The sequence below is a fragment of the Silurus meridionalis genome, chromosome 5 (genome assembly GCF_014805685.1).
Source record: "Silurus meridionalis isolate SWU-2019-XX chromosome 5, ASM1480568v1, whole genome shotgun sequence".
In the NCBI taxonomy this organism is placed as follows: domain Eukaryota; kingdom Metazoa; phylum Chordata; class Actinopteri; order Siluriformes; family Siluridae; genus Silurus; species Silurus meridionalis.
Window position 1 is genome coordinate 15,483,917 of NC_060888.1, and position 22,893 is coordinate 15,506,809.

At 37.6% G+C, this 22,893-nt stretch overlaps 2 protein-coding genes across 2 annotated transcripts; one reads left to right on the top strand and one right to left on the bottom strand.

Annotated features, from left to right (window-relative positions):
- Positions 1 to 1,815: 1,815 nt before the first annotated feature.
- Positions 1,816 to 15,484, bottom strand: slc9a6a (solute carrier family 9 member A6a). Its single transcript, XM_046849322.1, has 16 exons — positions 15,039 to 15,484; positions 14,131 to 14,330; positions 13,161 to 13,238; positions 12,893 to 12,969; positions 12,678 to 12,790; positions 12,216 to 12,321; positions 9,185 to 9,326; positions 8,672 to 8,777; positions 8,489 to 8,577; positions 7,845 to 7,958; positions 7,304 to 7,415; positions 6,954 to 7,107; positions 6,380 to 6,410; positions 6,212 to 6,297; positions 5,850 to 5,955; positions 1,816 to 4,984 (listed from the first exon to the last, which is right to left on the bottom strand). Exons 1-16 carry the CDS (start codon positions 15,316 to 15,318, stop codon positions 4,721 to 4,723), a joined length of 2,058 nt encoding a protein of 685 aa, XP_046705278.1. The 5' UTR covers positions 15,319 to 15,484; the 3' UTR covers positions 1,816 to 4,720.
- Positions 15,485 to 15,564: 80 nt separating this feature from the next.
- On the top strand, positions 15,565 to 22,048 carry mmgt1 (membrane magnesium transporter 1). Its single transcript, XM_046849323.1, has 4 exons — positions 15,565 to 15,759; positions 20,691 to 20,743; positions 20,867 to 20,970; positions 21,094 to 22,048. The coding sequence occupies exons 1-4, from the start codon at positions 15,681 to 15,683 to the stop codon at positions 21,248 to 21,250; spliced, it is 393 nt and encodes a 130-aa protein (XP_046705279.1). The 5' UTR covers positions 15,565 to 15,680; the 3' UTR covers positions 21,251 to 22,048.
- Positions 22,049 to 22,893: the final 845 nt, after the last annotated feature.

A 22,893-nucleotide genomic window follows, 5' to 3' on the forward strand; every position in this document is an offset into this window, starting at 1 on the left:
CAGGAGTTATTGTAGCTCACTTTGGGTAGCATTGAGTCAAATCCCTCTCCAGAAGCCCAAAATCAGTTTGGAAATTATGTTGGCTCTCATTTCTATGTTGGATATTATACTGTCTTTCTTACTTACTGACTTCATAGGCAGGCACACTCCAATCAGACAAGCTTGGCTGAAGTAATTTTCTTATTTGTGACACAGCCAAGATTTTCTATAAACACTGTTACCACCCTAATAGTTGAGACAAGTGAAGAAACATATACAGTATGCTAAACTCTACACTGATAAATAGTGACAAATCAGATGGATTTTTTGAGTACTAGCGTTCTTTAACCTTCAAGAAACGAGTTTCATTTAATATTGCAGTATTTTAAAATGAGAATTATAATTTGACAAAATAAAGGGTCAAAGACAAGGATATAAAAAAAAATCTACATAACAAACAAAACGATATCTATGTTACAGCTGATACAAGGACTACAGTAACTGCTTCACCAAACCATTGTACTTGCTCTTAAAAAAAACATCTAAAATTAATGTTCAGATAATGTCATTCTTGAATATTTTTATTTGAATAATGATTTTTTTTTTTTAACCAAAATCCTGAAATGAATACACTAACACTTCCCAGAATGTTTTTTTTTTATATATATATATAAATATATATATATATATATATATATATATATATATATATATATATATATATATATATATATATATACAGTACAGACCAAAAGTTTGGACACACCTTCTCATTCAAAGAGTTTTCTTTATTTTCATGACTATGAAAATTGTAGATTCACACTGAAGGCATCAAAACTATGAATTAACACATGTGGAATTATATATGGAATTATATACATAACAAAAAAGTGTGAAACAACTGAAAAATGTCATATTCTAGGTTAAAAGTAGCCACCTTTTGCTTTGATTACTGATTTGCACACTCTTGGCATTCTCTTGATGAGCTTCAAGAGGTAGTCACCTGAAATGGTCTTCCAACAGTCTTGAAGGAATTCCCCGAGAGATGCTTGGCACTTGTTGGCCCTTTTGCCTTCACTCTGCGGTCCAGCTCACCCCTAAGCCATCTCGATTGGGTTCAGGTCCGATGACCGTGGAGGCCAGGTCATCTGGCGCAGCACCCCATCACTCTCCTTCTTGGTCAAATAGCCCTTGATGCCTTCAGTGTGACTCTACAATTTTCATAGTCATGAAAATAAAGAAATCTCTTTGAATGAGAAGGTGTGTCCAAACTTTTGGTCTGTACTGTATGTTTCAGGAAATCAAACTCATGTACACCGTCTATAACAAGACACATTCCTGTGGATATTTCGGACCATATAAGGAGCCCATTACCTGATCTCTTGCTGAGGACTAGTTATACCCAGCTGGGTTGAGTCAGCTTCTCTTGTTTTGGAGAGCTCTATTCTCCAGCTGTGGAGTGAATCTCCTTTTCAGACACAAAGGAGTCTACACATACACATCAGTGAACATTAAGTGCATGCTAGAACACTGCTCATGACAAAAAGTTTCCAATACATCCCCTTCAGGAAAAGCGCCAAATCACACTGAAAAATATGAGTCTCTCATTATTGGGTGCAAGTATGCACTTGAGGCTTGTGATTTTGTCCTAAATGATTTCAAGTAGGGAGGTTTGATGAATATTGCCAGAACATTCACAGAACAGCTTTTAGTTTAGATCAGATTGGCTTAAAGGAGTCTGTTGAGATCATGCATGAATCATCCAGGCAGCGTTTTCTGCTAGTCACAATTAACTATTCGGGTCAGACCAAAGCCAATAAAAGGAAGCAGACTTAGTTGAAATCACAGGCTTCTATTTATTGATCATTGCACGCACATGAACAGATGATCGTATTTACACATATGTAAACAGTCAGTACCTGCGACATGTAATAACAGAGACTGCACATGATGTGACTAGCATCAGTAAAAACACAACATAGGCAAATCTGCAAGTTGATCTGCTTCTTTCTGTTATAGGTCAAACAATTAGGACAAGCGATCACTCATATAAAAGTGTTTGAGTGGCCATGGACAACGAAGCTGATTATACGTTATCCTGGACAAGCAGCAGAAGAACAGTAGAGCTAAACACAGACTTACCACTCTGTAATAAGCAGAACCTGATCCCTCATTGCTCAAGAAACTCAAGATCAAAAATATGTAACAGACATGGAGAGGAAATACACTTTACTTAAAGAAATATTTTCCATCAACAGAAATGACAACAGTAACTAGGTGGCTTTTATTCATCAATTAAGTCTTTAGGGAAGTTACAACACATTTCAGGAACAACATACAAAACAAATCTTGCTCATTTTAAGTAATAACATTTTGAGCTCAATTGGGTTTTTTTTTAAACCTCACAGGCGAATGGCCAATCAAAAGAGTACACTGGTTCAAGTAAAGACACTGGCTGCAAGTTTGCAATTATTCTTGCTCATAAATGTATGATATATTTATGACATTGCTAGACTGCTACTCTTAGATATTAAGGTAACATACGGAGAAAAGCGTATCTGCTAAAATCCTCTCTTCACGTGACAAATGAGCAAAGCTGATCTCAGTCTAACAGCAGGTCTGTTCATCTTTATGCCATTTTAACCTAAAAATCATTTACCATCAGACAATAAAATAATTTGATACTTCAAGACATAAAAAGCTAAACAAAGTGCGAAGACTGCAAGCATACTGAATTCCTTCATTTGGTAACCATGCAAATATAAACACTCTGTTTCTGTGGGCCATGTTATCTAGAGGCAGGCCTACAGGAATGCTACATTGCCCTCTGGGAAAATATCCTGCACAGCAGGAGATAACGCTATACTGAAAGCTTGTTCACTCTTCTTTTAGACGCCCATCACTCATTCTCTGCATCATCTCCTCTCTTGCTTTTTTCATCAAGGGCCTAGATCTACAGCAACATTCTAACACATACAGTGTCTTATTTTACTGTTTCATTCAGAAGACCCATTGCATTATGAGTGCATTCCATTAAAGGCAACCACCACCCTTCTAGAAAGTCAGCTTGTTTTTTTGAGCATTCACACACACACACACACACACACACACACACACACACACACTCTTAAGATACATAAATGCAACACAAAAATCTCTTAATGGGTTGTTCACACCTTTTTAAACTGAATTCATATCCTTTTTAATAGACAGTGTATTAAAAATCAAGACATTTTTTTATCCATCTCATACATACATACAATTTAGTACAACTGCAACAAACACGCAGTTGCGCTCACACACCATCAGTGCCGTTGTTCATCTCATCGCTGCACCACACCCTAACATTTCACTCAAACAGGAAATGGTCGATTTCCTCTAGACTTTTTTCCCCACCAAAAGAACTATATTAAAACAGTATTAATACCTGTTCATTCAGCCCTTTAATATCATGCTTAAAATTCTCCTTCATCCATACTCTCTCTAAACTTAGGAAAAAAAAAACATAAATAATTTGTGCTGCAGTGACATAACACGCCAACCTGGACGACGATGTTTCAATTCGCTATAAAAATGCAAAATGGCGCAAAAAAACCCACAAAGATGCATCTCCACATAGCACACCTCATGCAAAGGTTAGTACATCAAAAGGCCTACAAAAAAAATCTAACACAATGCTGTGAAATGTTCTTCTTTAGACCTTAACAGGTCTGCACTAGCACTGGTAAAAATCCTCTTTTTTTTTATCTATTATTTGGTTGATATTAGTAATACAGATGACACATCATTTGTCATTCACTGTTAAACATGACATTTCAGTAGTAGAGCAGGTAAAATTAATATTGATCTTTTGTGACTGTGAAATGCAAACAAATCAGAAAGACATAGCCTCAGATTTTGTACCATGAATCCCACTGAAAGAACACTTTACACCATATACATGTTTCTGTTCTTTGAAGTAAGACCGCCGGAGTCACAGTCTAAGGTCAGTAGGTGAGCTCTGGGCCTTCTGATTGTACAGACATCCCTCAGCAGCCAGTCAAAACTACAGCAAGTCCCTCATGTTGCCAAATTGAAGCTGACAGCACAAAGTTCAGTATTAAGATACAAGGCCTCCCTCTAGTGGATGGCAGTGTTGTTTTGCTCCAAGAATAGGTCAAAATTACATTCGACAGGCACTTGATTGCAACCACATAACAAACACTGAGCCATCAGGGTACCATGCCTCTGATCTGATGTTCAGATAAAGAAGGCGGTTTGAAAGTCTAAGAGCATTTTTTTTCCACTGCCCAAGCCTGAATACACTTTTTGAACTATGTCTCACACACCAACAGGAAGCAAGAATTTGCATGGACAGCTATTTCACACCTTATTATGCAGACAAGAAAGCACTGCTCTATCGCTTCTCACTCTAACCCTCTGAGACAGACAATGTCACACTGCCTGAAGATGCCATAATGTTTAACAGTCAAGCTGTGCGGACAAAAATGGCAAAAAAAATGGATGGCAAGAACTGACATGGTTTCACAAGTCGTGTTTAGAGAAGCAAAAACAAAACGACGAATGAGGTAGAGACATCAAACCAGCTACTTCAGAAAGAAGATAGTGGTAGTGATAGAGAGAGAGAGAGAGAGAGAGAGAGAGAGAGAGAGAGAGAGAGAGATCGCTCCAGACTGTGTTGGTGATGGAAAGAGGGGCAGGAAAGCCTTTGACTTCCTTCAAGATTTAATTTACATGCAGCTCAAATCTCCCGGTGGCGTAGAGGCGGCTCTGAATCATCCATGGGTAGCACAAGGCGCGTGCCTCGAATCACCAGCTCGTGGTCGCCAAAGGTCAACTCTCGGTCCAGAGCCTCATCAGAGTAGACGCCCGCTGCACCGGCCGGAATGCTGATCATGTGTGCGCCTGTCGCATCAGTGCTAACCGCGATGTCCCCATAAGTCAGGCTGATGTCCCCGTCGTTCAGGATAAGGTCTGAATCATCGTCCTTCAGCTGGCCCTCGTTCTGCATGGAGAAGATGAAGCAATCAGTGAAGTATGTAAGAGTGCAGTTATTTTGGATCTGACAAGTGCTTTCATGGCTACATACTTAACTCCAAACAAAACGTGAAGTGCAGTCATTCAAATTGACGGCACGACTTTAGAGTAAATAGCAAAAGTACGGTACAATAAATTGTTCCTTTGAAGGTAATATTCACCAATCAATAAGATGTTTTAATGTTTCTAGAGATGGCTCAGGGAGTGTGTGTAGATGGAAGACCAACTTCTCACCGTTCAAAACAATTCTCCTTAAAAGGTAATATTCACAAATCATTTCAAATTTTTTATGACATAATAGAAGTCTGAAGTGTGTGTAGATGGGAAGCCAGGCCATTGCAAAGCACTGGGCAGACACACCCACACACACACACACACAGTCAAACCAAGGGAACCTACTGGTATATTTTTGTGAAGGGTGAAAGAAACCAGAGACTCTACACAGCAGCTTTACACAAAAAGACACAGAGCTCAGAATTGAACCAGGGACCCTGGAGCTGTGAGGCGTCCAAGCTGCTTACTGTATCAACTTGCCACTCTAAATATGTGTCTAAATGTCCTAAACATCAATGTTGACATCTATGTTCCTGATGTTTTTACCCACAATCTATGCTTTATTTTCATTACCTCCCAGTGATGCTGGGATTACAGACGAAATAATAAATTTTAGCGTTGTCTCTTTTACTTGTATTATACATTCTCTTGTTAAAACTCTAGAATTAAAAATGAAATTAACTACCACAAAAATGTTAATGAAAATGCCACAAAAAAAAGCTAACGCTTTTCTTTCAGAGGGAGGTCATTAAAAATAATCAGTTGTGTATGAGGCTGACCTCACACGCCTGTGGGCTGGTGAGGCATCGGGCCAGTGGACCACAGCAGGATGGCAGGGTGGCTGTGAGTGGAGGCCCGCTGTGAGTCAGAATGGGTTTAAGATAGCTGTGGGAGAGGTGGTCAAGGAATAGTGTGCATAAAAACAATAACGGCAGATTAATGACACTAAAGAATATCAGAGTTTAGGTCATAAAAAAAAATATCATAAGACAAACAGATTTAAGCCTTTGTATTATAATAAACACTACAATAACAGAATATATTGCATAAAAGCAAACATAGTTCTAGATATAAAATCTGATTTTTTTATTATTATTATTCTTCAATACCATCCGCTTTAGAGTCATGGCACAAAGGATACTTGTGGTCAAAGTTGTACCAAATTCTAAACAACCAAGCACTCTCCTGTTTGGTGCTCCTCCTCTCCAATCCGTCAAGGGGGCCAATCTACAGAGATAGGGTTAATATACATTATAGTGCATTAAATCCCATACAAGTCTTCAGGATAAGTAAAAACAAAAGCATTTACCGAATTGTCCTGGTCCGAGTCCACTCCAACACTGTTACAACAAAAATCAAAATGAACAAACAGTTCATATTACTCCTACAGTAGGAACTTTATAACATTATAGTCAATGACCCAAACATCCAGATTCTCTTGCTGCCATTATACATTTTTAGATATAACTTATAAAGCGGTATTGGTTAGGGGTTGTTTGGTTCTGAAAAGGAGTATAGGCATTGCATTACATCTACCGTATCAGTGACCACAAAACCAATAAATAAGCAGAGCTGAAAACATAATTAAAAATGTCTCTGAATATGTGGACTAGATACAATTCCAAAAAAGTTAGGACACTGTGTAAAATGGAAATAAAAAAGAAATGCAAAGATTTGACAAAACTCATAAACCCTTAATGTATTCACAGTAAAACATAGAAAACATTTTAAAGACAAAATAAGGTAATTTAAATTTGACGGCCAATTTGATGGTTTGCAAACTATAGCATTCTGTTTTTATTTACATTTTATATAGCATCCCAACTTTTCCGGAATTCGGGTTGTACACAAAAAAGGCAGGTGTGTAAATATGCAGGACTGACCGGATGCGCTGGAAAGACAACATCTGAGTGGTGCCTCCTCCGCATACCCAAACAGTGAGGAAAACCACCAGCAGTGTGGTGGAGAACATCATCTGTTGTGCGTATGTGGCTGTGTCTCTGATAGAAAGGGCAAAAGTCATGGCCCCTCTGAGACCTGAGCAAGAAAAAAAAGTAAAAACCTTATTGAGAAAGCATTCGATATTGTTTTACCCCCTTAATAATTGAACAACCTGATGCACTGTCCCAAAGCAACAGATGGGCTTCACAGTTATTCGATTACAAAAGGCTTATTTAAAAACATTAATTCAATTTCATTTTTACTTAAGTACAATTTCACTCAATCAACAAACCTGCAAACATCATCATGTGCTGTAAGTTGGAACCTATTTTGTTCCTGCGGCCCAAGTTGAGCAGGAAGGAGAGCGGGTAAATATTAGCTGCACGGCCCAAGAAAATGGCCAACTGAAACATTAAAGTCATTAAGGAACCAAAAAACCCTAAGCAAAGGTTATTTCCCATGTTTCAATAAGAGAAGTCACACACACACACACACACACACACACACACACACACACACACACACACACACACACACAGAAAACAGAACAAACAATACACTCAGTAGTTGGTTACTAGCCACTTCCCCAGTTGAATGATCCAAAATGAAGTCAACCTCAGATTTAAACTTGAGCACTGACAATCTCATTCTTTTGAAGACAATTTTGTGTGATTTCAGAAAACCTGATTTGATGATGAATTAAATCAGGCCTTGATCAGCATCTTCATGCGCACACAAACATGCACTACCCACATACTTACATGAATTCAATAAATCACTAACTAGAAGATTAAAGTCATATTTTTCTTTATCTCGGTAGCATTACAGGATACAAATGCTCCCACGATGAAAATTGGGTTGAAGACATGGTTCTGGAAGGTGAACAGGGTCAGGCCCATGTAGGAAAAGATGAAGTTCTCAGCCAGGAAATTTAGCAGCTCAAATAACTAAAAATAAGAAACCAAAGCAAAATATTGTTTACATTTAATAATGATAAAAAAAGACAATAAAAAGACAATTTAAAAAATTGGAGTTTAGGAAATGCAGCAAATTTTTAATAAGAAGGCAGCTCATTTTAAATACACACATCATCCATAAATCCACAAACACCTGCATTTTCTGTGAAACACCTTCTGTGAAATTAGACTAGATTAGTTAACCTTTGCTTCCTACGCGCATCAGTGGGCCTCGGGGACCTTTGACCCTTAACCAGTTTTTCTTCCTTTGACCACTTTTGGTAGCCATTATCCACTGCATACCAGAACACTCCACAAAACCTGATACTTTAGAGATTCTTACCTAGTGGTCTTAACATCACAGTCAGGCCCTTGTCAGATCCTTCCACTTGACCATTCTTCCTTTTCCCAACACATCAACTTCAAATGTCAACTGACTGTTCACTGTTAACATGTTGCCCAATAAATGCTACTCAATGGCATTTGCATGTCTGGACATTTAAGTTAATGATGGGTCTTACTTGCTTGGTCCGGTCCTGTGACTCTGGGGAGAGGTTGTTATAGGTGTAATGAGCCTGGGTAATTCCACAGAAAAGAACCGCTACCACACCTACGCATACAACAAACAATAAACCACATTACAATTCAACCACATTTTAAATACTAAGACAAGCAGAATTACTGTTGGAATTAAAGCAAGTCACCTGTAAAGCCACATGCCTCAGCCAACAGGAATGTGCTCCAGGACATGAGGAAGAAGAGGGCCGTTTCTAGCAGTGGAAAATCCCGCAACTTGGTAAATTTGGTAACGTGAGAAAGAGTTAAGGAGCCTTACTTGGCTTTATACAATACACATTCTATTTAGGCAGTGAGTCCTGAGATATACAAATAAAAAACCTATAATAACTATTTAACATAGCTGACAATGTTCATAATATGATAATGACCTGTATCTATTCTTGTTGGACACCATATTGAAAACAAAGAGCAAGCTGGATAACAAAGCCAGCTACCTAGAAACTGCTATCTGATGCCTGTTAGGTTGCGTTACATTATCTGGCTAAACTGAATCATGGACACTTTCATGGGAACTTCCAGCAAGCCACAAAATTTGCCTGCAATTGCAAAATCATGCATGCTATTATATCGAGCAATAAGTATACATGTACGCCTTAGCATAATATCTTTACACAAATTGTTTAAAATCTGAAGGATATCAAGGCAGTCATTATACCAGTAGCCACTCCAAGAGCAAAGGAACCACTGAAGACACCCAGAAAGACACCAAACGACTTTAGCATGGCCATTGCTTCAAATGTATGACTGTTGTCTCCCTGGGGCTGATATGCAACAATAGACCTAAACAGAGAGACAAATGAAGATTAGAACACAAATCCTAACACTCTGACTGTTCTCTGAAGCCATAAAAAAGAAAAGGAATATTCAAGTACACAGAAAAAGTAAACCGAACACAACACAAACAATGGTAATGTTGTGTTGTCTCTATGGAAAGCACAAAGATCAGAGAAAATGAAGAGGAGGAGGCACAGCACACCATGCCTTAACTACCCAATATACTGGACCATACTAACTATTACCATAAACCAGGATATTTGTTTTCAGGGATGCAAAACGACTAGCTCAACACCTACCAGCCAAATCAATCTTCTGTTGATGTTATAGAAATCACACAGTAAACAAACTTCTACAGTGGCTCTTCATGTGTGACTGGTTGTTCATTACTTTTTATTTATTTATTACAATATATATATAAAAATACAAAAACAAGACATATTGTCTATCTTTGCCTACTTTTTACTTCAGCCTACTTTTGTTTCCTAAGTGGAAATACAGTATAATTGTTTCCCTGTAGTTCAGAGGCAGAAAGCTCTAAGCAACTTAAAGGTTAAAGGGATCGCTACACTTTTCTAGATGATAGCAGCTGGGGGTCAAACCCTAATACAACAAACCTTTCATCCAGCCAGCAAATCCCCACACTCCAGCCTCAATATCCCACTAATTAGTCATGCAAAAGTGCCTACACCACTCCTGATCACAGACTCGCGTGTCACATGTCACATGACAGCAACGTTATAATAATAAAACTCAAAACATTACTTCAGTATAAGTTTGTGAATAATAGGTATGAATATATGGAATGAAAAATGAAATTATACCACGTTGTGTAAAATGGGATCTAATGTGAGGTTGGACTGTGGGTCATTCGCTCTGCATACTCTGGATTACACCAGGCAATGCACACGCAAGAAAATAAACTAACTGCAGAATCAAAGCTACTTGTGTATCACACCCATTTTGGGGTGATCTTTGCTCGTGGTTACCGCCCTCTATGCACTGAGCCACACCTCCAGAGCAGTGCTGGCCCACCCCACTGTGTCGGCGGTAATAAAGGAAAATTCTGAGTTGAGGACACGAGTCCAGCAGGAAAAAAAAAAACACAAGAGTTAGGAACATTCCACACCATGTTGAGCTTTTGGTTAGTGATAAACTACAGTACAATAAAATGGAACATGCTCAGCATTGTAGAACTGCAAGCAGAAGTGTATGCTGAGAGTTACATATTATTTAGCAAGTCTAAAGTAGGATCTATTGCTTTTAGATTGTAGATATAACAGAGATGTAGATATAACAGCCTGAGTGGAAATTACACAAACTTATTTTAAAAAATTGCCTAATATGAAACCAAGCTAGATGAGCATTTGTAATATGATTAACTTGAGCTTTGCACCTTGTTCCAGTCTATTCACATTTGACAACCCTGGTAACTGCTCTGTGTAATAATAATTATATTAGCTACATTTCGCTAGCTGCTGAATTCACAACTACATAGGTGAACAAATTTAAAATCTTTGGTCATTAATAAATCCTTAGATTAAATTATTTCAATTAATGATTTATAAAGTTGTTATTAATGACTTAATAAAAAATTATACTTTGTTAATTGGCTTAATATATATATATATAAAACACTTTAATACCGGCTCCATATCCCTGTGGACAATCCACTACTGATACCGAATATGTGTTCCAGTCTCTCCATGATGTTTGTCTTTCAATTACATCATTTTAACGTGACCACCTTTAAATATTAAATGGTGTGCTTGGGCTGGTTCCCAGTGTTATCTGTAGGTCAAATCCTACGTCTATAAATCCCAACCGTTTTACTTGACATACTCCAGCAGACTGTTGGGTTACACACTTATACAAGGTGGAAAATCAATAGGTTGCTTCTCCACTCCAATGCTCACACAGACCACAAGAAAAACTAATCTAATTTAGGCTGAGTTTTATAATTCAGGTCATTTTCTTTATTGCTGCCTGTCTAGACATTTTTATTAATTTACCTAAAAGTGCATAAAAATAATAAATACAACTGTGTGTGCTAGCATTAAATAAGAGCATAGAGACATTGTTTTGCTTCATACCTCATTCTGGTTTCTTTGACAGTGTTTCTGCTGACTATTTATTGTGTAATGCAAATAAGATCTAATCTTTTGTTTAGCCCACATTGAGTTTATACAGCAAGTGGTTTTGGCAAACATATATCATTTATCAGCCTACACTGGTCAGCTATTAAATCCCTTTTAATTTAGTTACTTGTATAGATGCTTACCATTTACATTATAACTAATATCATTTACTTTTGAGATCAAACAACAAAACAACTAAAATTGTGTTATTACAAACCTGACACAATTTGGATATGCATTTAAAACGTGCACAATTTAAATAGAAACAGGACAAAAAATGTCTTACTAACATTCTGGGCCATCAGAAGACAATAGAGGAGTTTAAATGTTCATATGGTATTACACATGTCCCTGTAATTGTACTATAGGGATGAAAGATCGTCTACCAAAAATTATATTCTCTTTCAACTGGAGTTTTTAATGATGATAGTCAACAATGTCTGCCAAGAATTCCATAGCAATTTTCAACCGGACTGATATAGCATATGATTTATATGAAATGATATGATTACATGATATGGCCATGGCATACGATTTACCGCAATTTTATGCTTAGTAAACTGTGAATGGTGGCATCATCACTGTGAGATCCACAAGCATTACAATGGAAATACATTCATTACAACAAAAAGGTGAACAGTCAGAACAGTTTCTTGAAGTGGACTAAAATCATGACTGCACAATTCCTCCCACACCATAATCAAATTTTGACTACTATATAATATATATATGAATTTTGGTAGGAAATGGGACTTACGAGGAAAGCACCACAGCAACAGCATCATTTAACACGCTCTCTCCAAACAACAGAGCATAGAGGTCGACATCCACCTGTAAATCGTTGAAAATGGCCAGGACGGTCACTAGAATGCAAAGTTTACAGAATACAAAATACAAACTTTAGTCTTTATATTGAGATTTATAGCTATAGCACATCATACCTAAGCATGTTTTACATCAATCAGACATTACCTTGTATGAAAAACTCACAATATAAATAGATAAAAGATCTCACATTATAGTTTCATTATGTCCCGGACCAGCACAAAGATCACATGCAAAATAGAAATGTTGTTTTTGCATCATCTATACTAATGCATGTACAGATATTATATCTACGATTATACCACTCCTACTATTATAGATTTATTTTTAGGGAACACCTCCAAGCCTCATGAACCAAATTCCAATTTGGCAGTGGAAATCTTTAAAGACACACCTGGATCTGTGGCTGAAACGATGGCACCAAAGAACAGGCAGTCAGTGAAGAAGAAGTCTCCTGCCAGCTGGCCAGTATACTTCATAAGCGTCACACAGCCATACATCAGTGAGCTGGAAAGGCAGTACCATTAGTTTTAACCCGTGTTCATGACTTCAGACACCAAAAAGAGCCACTGCAGAAAAGATACTGAAAAATTCATGAAGCACACTGACCCAATGATGAAGCAGGACACCACAGTTCCAACAAAGGCATAGGCCAAAATGGAGCCCATGTTCCTGAAAAAATGTCTCTGAAACACAGGCAATAATAATAATAATAATAATAATAATAATAATAATAATAATAATAATAATTCATGACACATTGTCAAGGACCTATTTAGCCTGGGTTTAAATAACTGACATTTATATTGAAGTATTAAAAAATGCTAATTCTTATATCCACATTTTTTTCTATGCAATATTAAAAAAGATATCATACCCGCTTTAAGCTGTATCCCGCATGAAATATGATTGGAGGCAGCAGAATGTTAAAAAACACCTCTGGGTCAAAGGTCACCTGTAACAGAAAGAGTTATGATGCAGTGATAAACCTGTAATATGATTATGCTATTATAAACACATTACCTCAAAATTGTGCGTGTTATACGTATGTTTACATCTGCAGCAGAGTTAAAATAATGCGCATTTTCTGGCATGTGCTCTGTAACAAATTCACAATTCTAAAATATAAAACGAGTAATTAAAAATAAAAAAAAATTATTTGATACAATGAAGAGACAATGCCTCTGTGCAACTATGGATCTTTACCAGGACAAACATAATAATGTGCAGTCACCTAAACATAGAACCATAGAACCAGATCAATTACCTAAAGCATTGGGAACAGTAAGTGCACAAGTGGAAATATAAACAGTGGCTTTTGTTTCTAACCCGCAGTTGAGTCATATGATATTCTAATTTACAAGAAAAGCTTACAGTTGTATTATTCTTTTAAATTCCTATTAAAAGTGTCAAATGATCTGATGAATCCAAAATAATTCTCTTTGTGATAAATGTTTCTTGTTCACTCCTTTCTACTATTATGCAGCACTTTCTTAATACTAAAATATTGCAGGGTTCACATGTACAATGTACAAAATCTGAATGAATGAATGAATGAAGGATGATCATTGATGCTCATTTTCAGACAGTGATCATATGTAGTCTACGGTAAAATGCTTTTGCTATTAAGAAATACTGGGAGACCCTAGTCATGCAGTGAACTCTGTCTGAAATTTTTCTCTAAAAGTGTACCAGCTTTTTAGTGACAGTTCCATAGCTATGAAAGCACCTGAAAAAAGCAAACATCTAACACTATACAATGTTATGAAACTGGAAATAATTTCAAGGAACAAATCTGCACTGGAAATATTATGTCATGAGAAGGCTACAACCTGCCCACGATTTACCTTCCTAAGCATCTCGTTGTCCTGGACATCTTTGACCTCGTTGGCGCTGATCTGGCCCTTCAGTGTGTACTCGTAGAACTTGCCACTTACGTTAACCAGCAACGTGGGTGGACTGGCATTGACATGGCAACTCATCGTGACATTGTTGATGTCACGGGGCACGTGGATCCCGTAACGCAGCACAACCCCAACCAGCAATCCTAGTGACACAAAACAAGTGAGAGAACAATGATGTATTACGAAAGAGGTGACAGATTTGATCGGACAGGGTATGATGTTTCAGAACCCGGCACTGTCCGCTGTCCTGAACAGATCACGGATTCAGATTTATGAGCAGCTTTAAACTGCTTTTTAAATGATTTTTAATTAGTATTCTGTACTTTAGGTATTCACTGTTAAAATTATTAATGGTCATTTATAAACATGATGCTATTTTGTATTCCAGTATTAAACCTGCACACAATCATAAGCAGCATGTAAACTGTATGTCTTATGTGGACAAGAGACTTAGCTCCTGGTTCTCATAAATGTTTTCCCACAGCTAGAAAGCTCCAGTTACAGTAAAAGGGCAGAAGATTTTTAACTAATCCTGCTTTGGTTTGCAATGTCAAGAACGGAAACAAAAATTTACAAAGCTAATTGTTTGGCAGAAAAACAAACTAGCCAACTAGCGTTTTACATATGTGGCCTGCAGTGTACTGGATCAGATCGAGCCCTTTCGTTACATGATAACCAGTTTATTACCAGCTGTCATTATAAAGCCTACATAAACACATAACCTGGGTTCGTCTGCAGCACAATAATTGACAGAGCAGCATTTGGGCTCAGTGTTTAGCCAAGCTGTTTGATCTGAGCTCGAATCTGAAGGTTGCAGAAGGCGATCAGATAGACATGTTGCTTGCTCTCACCATAGATCATCGCCAGGCCAGTCTCGTGTAAAAACCTGAATCTGCGGTGTTTGAAGAGCCATATTGTGAGGATGGTGAGGGTGAGGAGTAGGATGAAAATTAGCAGGTCGGCACTGTCCTGTCGATGGCTTTCTTCAGCCTTTTTCTCAGTCACGATGTTTTCCATCGAACTGTATTCTGCTCGGCAGAGACACATACAAACTGACAGAATCGCCAAAAAGCACAAGGGCAGTTTCCCCCACGCTCCTTTAGTAGCGAAGTGTTTCCGCGGAGAGCGCATGTTGGCATCGCTTTCAGGTTAAAACCTTACAGGTTGGATGACTGCTCACTATATAATATACAGATTGTTCCTGATTCCTGCACTGACTCCGCCCCCTTTTAAGTGGCGTCACAGAACGGGAAAAGCAGAAATGTGTGAAACCAAACATCTAACTTTATATATTTTCCTGTATTAAATCTATCCCGCACTGACTCGCAGTTCCTCCCCTCTACGAAGCGCTGCGAATCTATTTTATTGCCCCCCTTGTTGTTTCATACCGGATACAAACCAGAAGTGGTGACCGGAAGTAGTTTTTGAAGCCGGCTTCACGCTGCGTACTTGCCGTAGCCGACGGAAAGCGGTTCTCTGCGCTTACATGGAAAATGGCTTCGTCCTTTTGGAAAGGTGTTGTTGGTTTAGGACTCTTCGCCTTGGCTCATGCAGCTTTTTCCGCGGCGCAGCGTGAGTAAAAAACGAGTTCTCTAGAGAAACTAAACGAAATTTAACACGATAGATCTTTTTTTTTTCCTTCAAGCACATGCTAGAGAATGGCCCGATCAAGCTAGTCGGAGAGTTAGCATGACAGCTAGCGGCTGCGCTCAATGGAAATGAAGCAGATTAACGGCGTTCAGCCGCTTCGGTTCAGTGGCCATCGAGCTGCTAATAGATCAATAGATTCATAAAGATTAATATATTCATCCAAAAGCGAAAATGTTACAGCTGCTAGTTCACAGATATACAAACAAAGTACAAGCAACCTGGTGTAAAAATAATATTAAGGCTAGTTTCACAATCGTGTAGTCAGGTGGGATTCTGTGAAATGAACATTAAGGTGCATTAACGAGGCAAAACGTGATTGCGGATATACACCTGGGATTCTAAATAACTATATAAAAGGTGTACCAGGACCCGTGTAATAGTAATATTAATTGTTACAATTGTTACAAGTTGTAATTGTAATAATAATAATAAAAAACTAATATTAAAAACAAGTACTTGGCAGGATGTTCCAGGCTTGCTGACTAATGGATCTGGATCATGTTAGTGAAATGTCTGTAAATGATTGGTCTCAGGTTGTAAGTTGCAGCTCCTCGTGTCAAACTTAAGCAGTTTGTGAGCCGGATCATTTTACAGTGTTAAAGCTTAAATCCAGCTTAAATCAACACCGCAGCCGATACTAATCCGTCTGATATGTCTATAAAGCATCGGATGCTCCTTGTTGCACCCGGAGATCCACTAAAGCAGGGATCCACTAAAGCAGGGATCCACTAAAGCAGGGATCCACTAAAGCAGGGATCCACTAAAGCAGGGATCCACTAAAGCAGGGATCCACTAATGCAGGGATCCACTAATGCAGGGATCCACTAAAGGGGTGTCAAACTCTTTTTCACCGAGGGCCACATCAGCATTATGGTTTCCCTCAAAGGGCCAGATGTAACTTTGAGGCAATATAAATGTAGCTAAATATAATGTAAAATCAATGCAACTACTCCTTAATGTTAAATAACTCTGGATTTGTATTATTCAACTTACAAATATTACATATATATTTGCATAAATGTTAAATGTTTGCTTGTTGCTCTGTTCTAACAAATCCGCTCAACAGCTTATGAACCCCACATTGCTCCATCAATCAACGATCAAACTATCCAAGTGAATAAGGATAAATAACAAGTTATGACATTAACTTTGTTCAAAATTGTTTGCAAGGGGATACAGCTAACTAATGAGGGATGGTTTGATTACAGTGAACGTTTGTCTGCATAAACAAACGCAATTTTCCTTTTAATTCTTTCACCATTTTTTGTTTTTCTTGAAGGCTTACTTTGGCGTTCTTTTAGCTCCGTGTTTGGTGGTAAAATGCCGACGTAGATTGTACACTTTACATACCGGTTTTTCTCCTTGAAGCACAAACATATATTCGCCTTCCCATCTTTCTTGAAACAACCTCTCATCTGCATCAATTTTTCTCTTCCTGGACATTTTGGGATCATTGTATTTCTTAATTTGGAAAATGGCACTGATGTGGAAACACTGCAATCTAGTGGTGGGATGCCGTCACTTCACGTGTAACATGATCGGCATGCATTATGGGAAATGCAGTTTATGGTCAATGCGCCCGCTTGACTTATATATTATAAGATAATCAGACCTTTTCAGCTAAAAAAATAACGTGGCCGGCCACATTTAGCCCGCGGGCCTTGAGTTTGACACACATGCACTAAACTGTTTCAGAATCAGAAAGAGCTTTAGTGCCAAGTATGTTTGCACTTACAAGGAATTTGTTTTGGTGATAAAAAACTTCCAGTTGTACATTTTCTAAAGTAAAATTGAAGTAAAAGAGCAATTATTGAACAAAAAGTACAGCGTTAGATTGGTAAAAGTGGTATTTCACATATGTTTAAATTTTATTGCACAGCGGGGAGAGCATTTAAGTGTTCATGAGGTAGATTGCCGGAGGGAAGAAACTTCTCCTGTGCCTGGCAGTCTTGGTGCTTGGTGCTCTGTAGCGTCGGCCAGATGGCAAAAGTAAGAAAAAAACAAACATATGGCTTGGATGTGAGGGATCCGGGGTGGTTTTCTGAGCCCTTTTTCTCTCTCTCTGGGTGTGTACAGTTCCTGTAGAGGGGCAGGGAAGCACCAATAATCCTTTTAGCTGTAGTCCTCTGTAGTTTTCTGATATCTGATTGTGTAGCTGAGCCAAACCAGATGGTTTTTAAAGTGCAAGGACAGACAGGATGATGGCTGAGTAAAACTGTTTGAGCAGCTCCTGTGGCAGGTTGATCTTCCTTCACCAATCGTCTGTTGGGTCGATTTGATTGTCCCACTTCAGGCTCTGAGAGATGGTGCACAGGAAACCCGAATGACTCCACTACTGCCACAGTGCTGTTTATGATGGTGACTGGGGGAGTGCAGGGGGGTTTCTCCTGAAATCCAATATCATCTCCACTGTTTTGAGCGTATTGCGCTTCAGGTTGTTATGACCGCACCAGACAGCCTGCTGCTGAACTTCGCTTCTGAATGCAGACTCATCACCATCGTTAATGATGACTGTAGTGTCGTCTGCAAACTTCAGGAGCTTGACAGAGGGTCTGTAGAGGTGCAGATGTTGGTGTACAGGGCTGTTAGAATTTTGTAAGTTGTCTCCAAAATGGAGCTTCGCCAGATAGATACTAGGCAGCGTGGTTTTAAAGCCTGACCAATGCACCAGCTCGCTTTCCTCGTTTGTGTCTTTAAAACGCTTGAAGTGCGAAACTGCTCGGCTAACTACAATGTCCAGCAAAATGTCCAAATAGTCGGTAAAAGATGGTGTGGTGTGTTCTGACAAATGTTCAGCAGTTCGTCCCTGGTAAAAAAAAAAAAAAGACTATATATAAAAGACAAAAGACTGGACAAAATAACAAAAACAGTAAAGCAACTGCAGAGCGCCACACCGAGGCAGCCATCTTTCCAAAAATATTCATTAACCAGCAGGGTACAGATTTAAGATATTGAACTCATAATTGTTATAAGCACAAAAGCCCCTCATTTTATAAAACAGACATTTCTATTAATATTGTAAAATTGTCTTGTGCTATATTTATTTCTTTGTGATTTTATGGTATTTTTGTTCTTATAAACTGTTCTTACCATGAAGATCTCAGGTCTCAGTAGCTGGCATAGCACTAAATTCTATTCTATTCTATTCTATTCTATTCTATTCTATTCTATCTATCTATCTATCTATCTATCTATCTATCTATCTATCTATCTATCTATCTATCTATCTATCTATCTTGTCATAACAGCCAAGTATACTGCATGTACACTAATAATGGGAAAGCAATAATGGCTATAACTAGTGATAATGGGTTTTTCACAAGCGTGCAAAATAAAATACATCAAAGCATTTGCTGTGTAAACCACTGGGGATTTGTGAATCCACTTGGGCTTCTCAGAGCTTTTAGGTTTTTAAAAAGCCTGAGAATGAATCACACACAAATATTTACACCCCATAACACTCATCATATGACCGTGTGAACTAAGAAATGTTCTCGTCTGTGCTGTTGTGCAGTGAAAACTGTATAAAAACCAATTTCTCGTACATTGCTATACATGCTGGACTAAGCTACAACACCAAAGAATAAAAGAACGTGTAATAAAAAAAAAATTTAATCAAAAACCCAATAGCTTTACTTCATGAATAAACAGCTTTAAGGTTTTTGAAAAGGCAGTGTATCTTTTGTGTGCCTGAGAACGACTTGCACGTGAATCTTTTCTGCAGAAAGCTGTCTAGTAAAACTTGCAATTTCTGGAAAAAAGTGATCAAATAACCTGTTTTATGCAGTAATGTAATACAAGTGCGATGTCTAAGATTCACAGGTGTTTATGTAGGTACAGTTCCTGACTGTTCCTGATGCTGCAGTCAGCATTTAGATCGTAGATTTGACAACAACTGCCACTAGCAGTACTAAATATCAGGTCAATACAGTTCTGAAGCACTGCATCGGTCTCTGATTAGATTTTACACAGATTATGTTGGCGAATAAAGGACACAATAAAAATAGTATAAAGTACATCAGCCAAAAGCCTCTGGTTTTGCTTTATAGCGTGGCAGAAAGGTTTACTAAGGTTAACATAACTAATTTGTTTGGTTGACTTTCCCGGTCTCTAGCGGACAGCACGATGAGCCAACAAACTTATAGGGAATTGTTTTTATGGAGTTTTATGTTTAAATAATGAAATTAATAAATAGTAATATAATTATTAATTATAAAATGAAGTAAAATGTTAATACAGCACTGTATACATAAAATAGCATTTTTGGGGTGGCGTCCATTTATCACAGTTTATCAGGGGATTACTGTATTAATTGTTGTTCTTATTATTATTTACAATTAATCAAATTAAACAATTGGATGTATTGCTTATTATAACTGTTTAAAAGTACGAGTCACGACAGAACAGATCCAGTGCGACTGTCCCGAATTTACCAAACAAACATTTTACACAATAACACTTCATTCTTCTATATCATTTTTATATACTGAGAATTATACAGTTTTAGCTCACCGTTGATGTTTCACTTTCATCTGTGACGCCAGTGTGTTTTCTTTCCATTGCCATTTTAATATAAAATGGTCCCATGCCTTAGATGAGTTGAGACGCACACTTTTTTTCCCTGCTGCCGGTTGAGCCTGTACTGTCCACCATTTTCGCGGGCAGCTGTTATCTTACCGTAACGCAAACCTGTAACTTGAGCAGCCCAACTAATCGATAACGGCATTCGTTGACGACAAAATTTCATTATCGATTATTATTTGTAGTTTTTGTAATATATTCTTGTTGGATAGAAATGTAATTTAAATCATAAGTATTACAATCATGTAAATTTGCTTGCAATGTTTTTCCAGATCGATCCTACATGCGTCTGACAGAAAAAGAGAATGAAACCCTTCCAATAGATGTAAGTTTTTGCTCCATGTTTTGGAGTTTGCATTAGAATCCATAGGATAAAAACGGGACAAGTATAAAATTGGTAAAAATATTAAATTTCATGTTTAATAATATATATGTTTTGTGCTTACAGATAGTATTACAGACATTGTTAGCGTTTGTGGTTACATGTTGTGGAATAGTCCACATCTCGGGCGAGTTTAAAGACATGGACGCATCTTCAGAGCTTAAACACAAGTAAGTAAAGTGCACTATTATTTTTCAGTTTTATTTGTTTTGGGTTTTTTTATCACTACCTTGTAAGACAGCATCTGAAATGTGGTGTTCAGCATAAACCCCGTCCTCTTTCTCTCTATTCAGAACGTTCAACACGTTGAGAAACCACCCGTCTTTCTACCTGTTTAACCACCGAGGCAGGGTGCTCTTCAGCTCACCTGAGCCCGAAGCTCCTACCCCAACTCCTCAGGCATTGCAGTCCAATCCTCTGAGGTTACGCAAGCTCGAGAACTTTCACTGAGACTAGCATCACAAAGGGCTTCCCCTTGCCTGGTTTGCCGTCTTTTTCTTTCTCTGCATCAGTAAGCTCCTCGGTTGAAATGGGCGTATAAACCGTTTTTCCGTCTTTTTTTTTTTTTTTTTTCTTTTCTGTGCACATGTAGTATGCTGTACAAATCTGCATCTCAACGTGGTTACTACTTTGAAGTCTAAGGACTGTGCCAACTCGTTATTTCATTTTTATTTTCATTTTTCCCCTCAGCTGATACGTTTGTTTTAATGTCTTAAAGATACACTGTAGTCAGGAGGCACGCAGAAAACAGGGAGAAGCCATCTTTCTGTTTCACAAGGGGCCCTAATCCCATCTCCCATACCTTTCCATTGCCACATGACCTGCTGTGCTGCCATGTTTAAATGAGTGTCCCCCCCCCCCCCTTCTTCCTTCCCTCCCTTCCTTTCTAACCCTGTCTCTTTCAAAGGAGGTAACTACTATGGACCATTAATTTTACTTGTGTTAAGATATATTATTTATGACTGACGGACTACAACAGTAGATTTTGGTATGCAAATAATACTAAGGTTAGTATAATTAAATTGATGCCTGGTCTAGGAAAAGACAAATAAAGATGTCTAATAATTATAATACTGTGAACACGCTGTGGGAAATGGTACACACACCCCCTTTTATTTTTTTTTTTTTTATTTCTTTGGGTGAATGGGAATGGTGATTTTTTTTTTTTTTTTTTTCCATTTTATTTTATGTTACAGTGCATCTGATTCTTTTTTCTTTAACAATAAAATCTGAGATTTTATTGATGAATTTTTAACTGAAGAGATGTATTTACTTCCACTGTATCAGGACAGCTCTTTACAAAAAATTGTGTGTGTAAAAAAAAAAATATATATATATATATATATATATATATATATATATATATATATATATATATATATATATATATATTAGATTTATGTGATTAATCCAAAATAGATAAAACGTTATCACAACAATCAGCAAAATGAAAATTTAACAAATGTCATGAATGCAATTTTTTATTTATTAACCCCCAAATAAAGATCAGCTGTTTCTGTAGAATTTCCTTTTCTTTCTTTTTTTTTTTTGTTTGTTTGTTTGATTTATCTAAACGCTGAAACCATGCTGTCCAGAGAGCCTACAGAGCTGCATACTATGTCACTTAGAGAAAGATATTGATCAGGAGGTTTATATTTGATCACATTTTCCTCTTTCTAAAATATTCCCAATGATTTTCATTTAATTTGTATACAGTTGTTTTATATTAGGGTGGGAAACGTTCTGACATGATTTATTTTAGTTTGATGAAACAGAAACCTGCTATTTTATACAGGGTGTGTAGACTTTTGATTTTCATTGTGTATAGGTAGGCGATGAAAAGGGGAAAACAGCTCTGTTGTGTTCTCGGAGTCATTTTGTTGGCACGGTTTTTAATCCACTTGGGAGCAGGGTGTCAAAATGAAATCCTTTCCTTGCCTTGTTTCTGTGAGTCCTTGAAGAGGCACAAACTCAGAATATTCAATACAACTAGGCAGTGTGTGTTTAGGGGTTGGTCATGTGTCTGTCCAAGATTGTTGTTGGCACAATCCCTCAAATTAGTGATCTCAATTAACTTTTGTAATTATTAATAT

Bases quoted from the DNA above. Each gene is read 5' to 3' on its own strand.
- slc9a6a (XM_046849322.1), bottom strand. From the start codon at position 15,318: ATGCGCTCTCCGCGGAAACACTTCGCTACTAAAGGAGCGTGGGGGAAA. The intron at 12,791-12,892 runs GTCAGTGTGCTT...CTGCCTTTCCAG, and splicing joins GTGTCCTGCTTCATCATTGG to CTCACTGATGTATGGCTGTG. The intron at 5,956-6,211 runs GTATCCTTTGTG...CCTCTCCCACAG, and splicing joins TGGTACAACTTTGACCACAA to CTATCTTAAACCCATTCTGA.
- mmgt1 (XM_046849323.1), top strand. From the start codon at position 15,681: ATGGCTTCGTCCTTTTGGAAAGGTGTTGTTGGTTTAGGACTCTTCGCC. The intron at 20,744-20,866 runs GTAAGTTTTTGC...TTGTGCTTACAG, and splicing joins ATGAAACCCTTCCAATAGAT to ATAGTATTACAGACATTGTT. The intron at 20,971-21,093 runs GTAAGTAAAGTG...CTCTCTATTCAG, and splicing joins TCTTCAGAGCTTAAACACAA to AACGTTCAACACGTTGAGAA.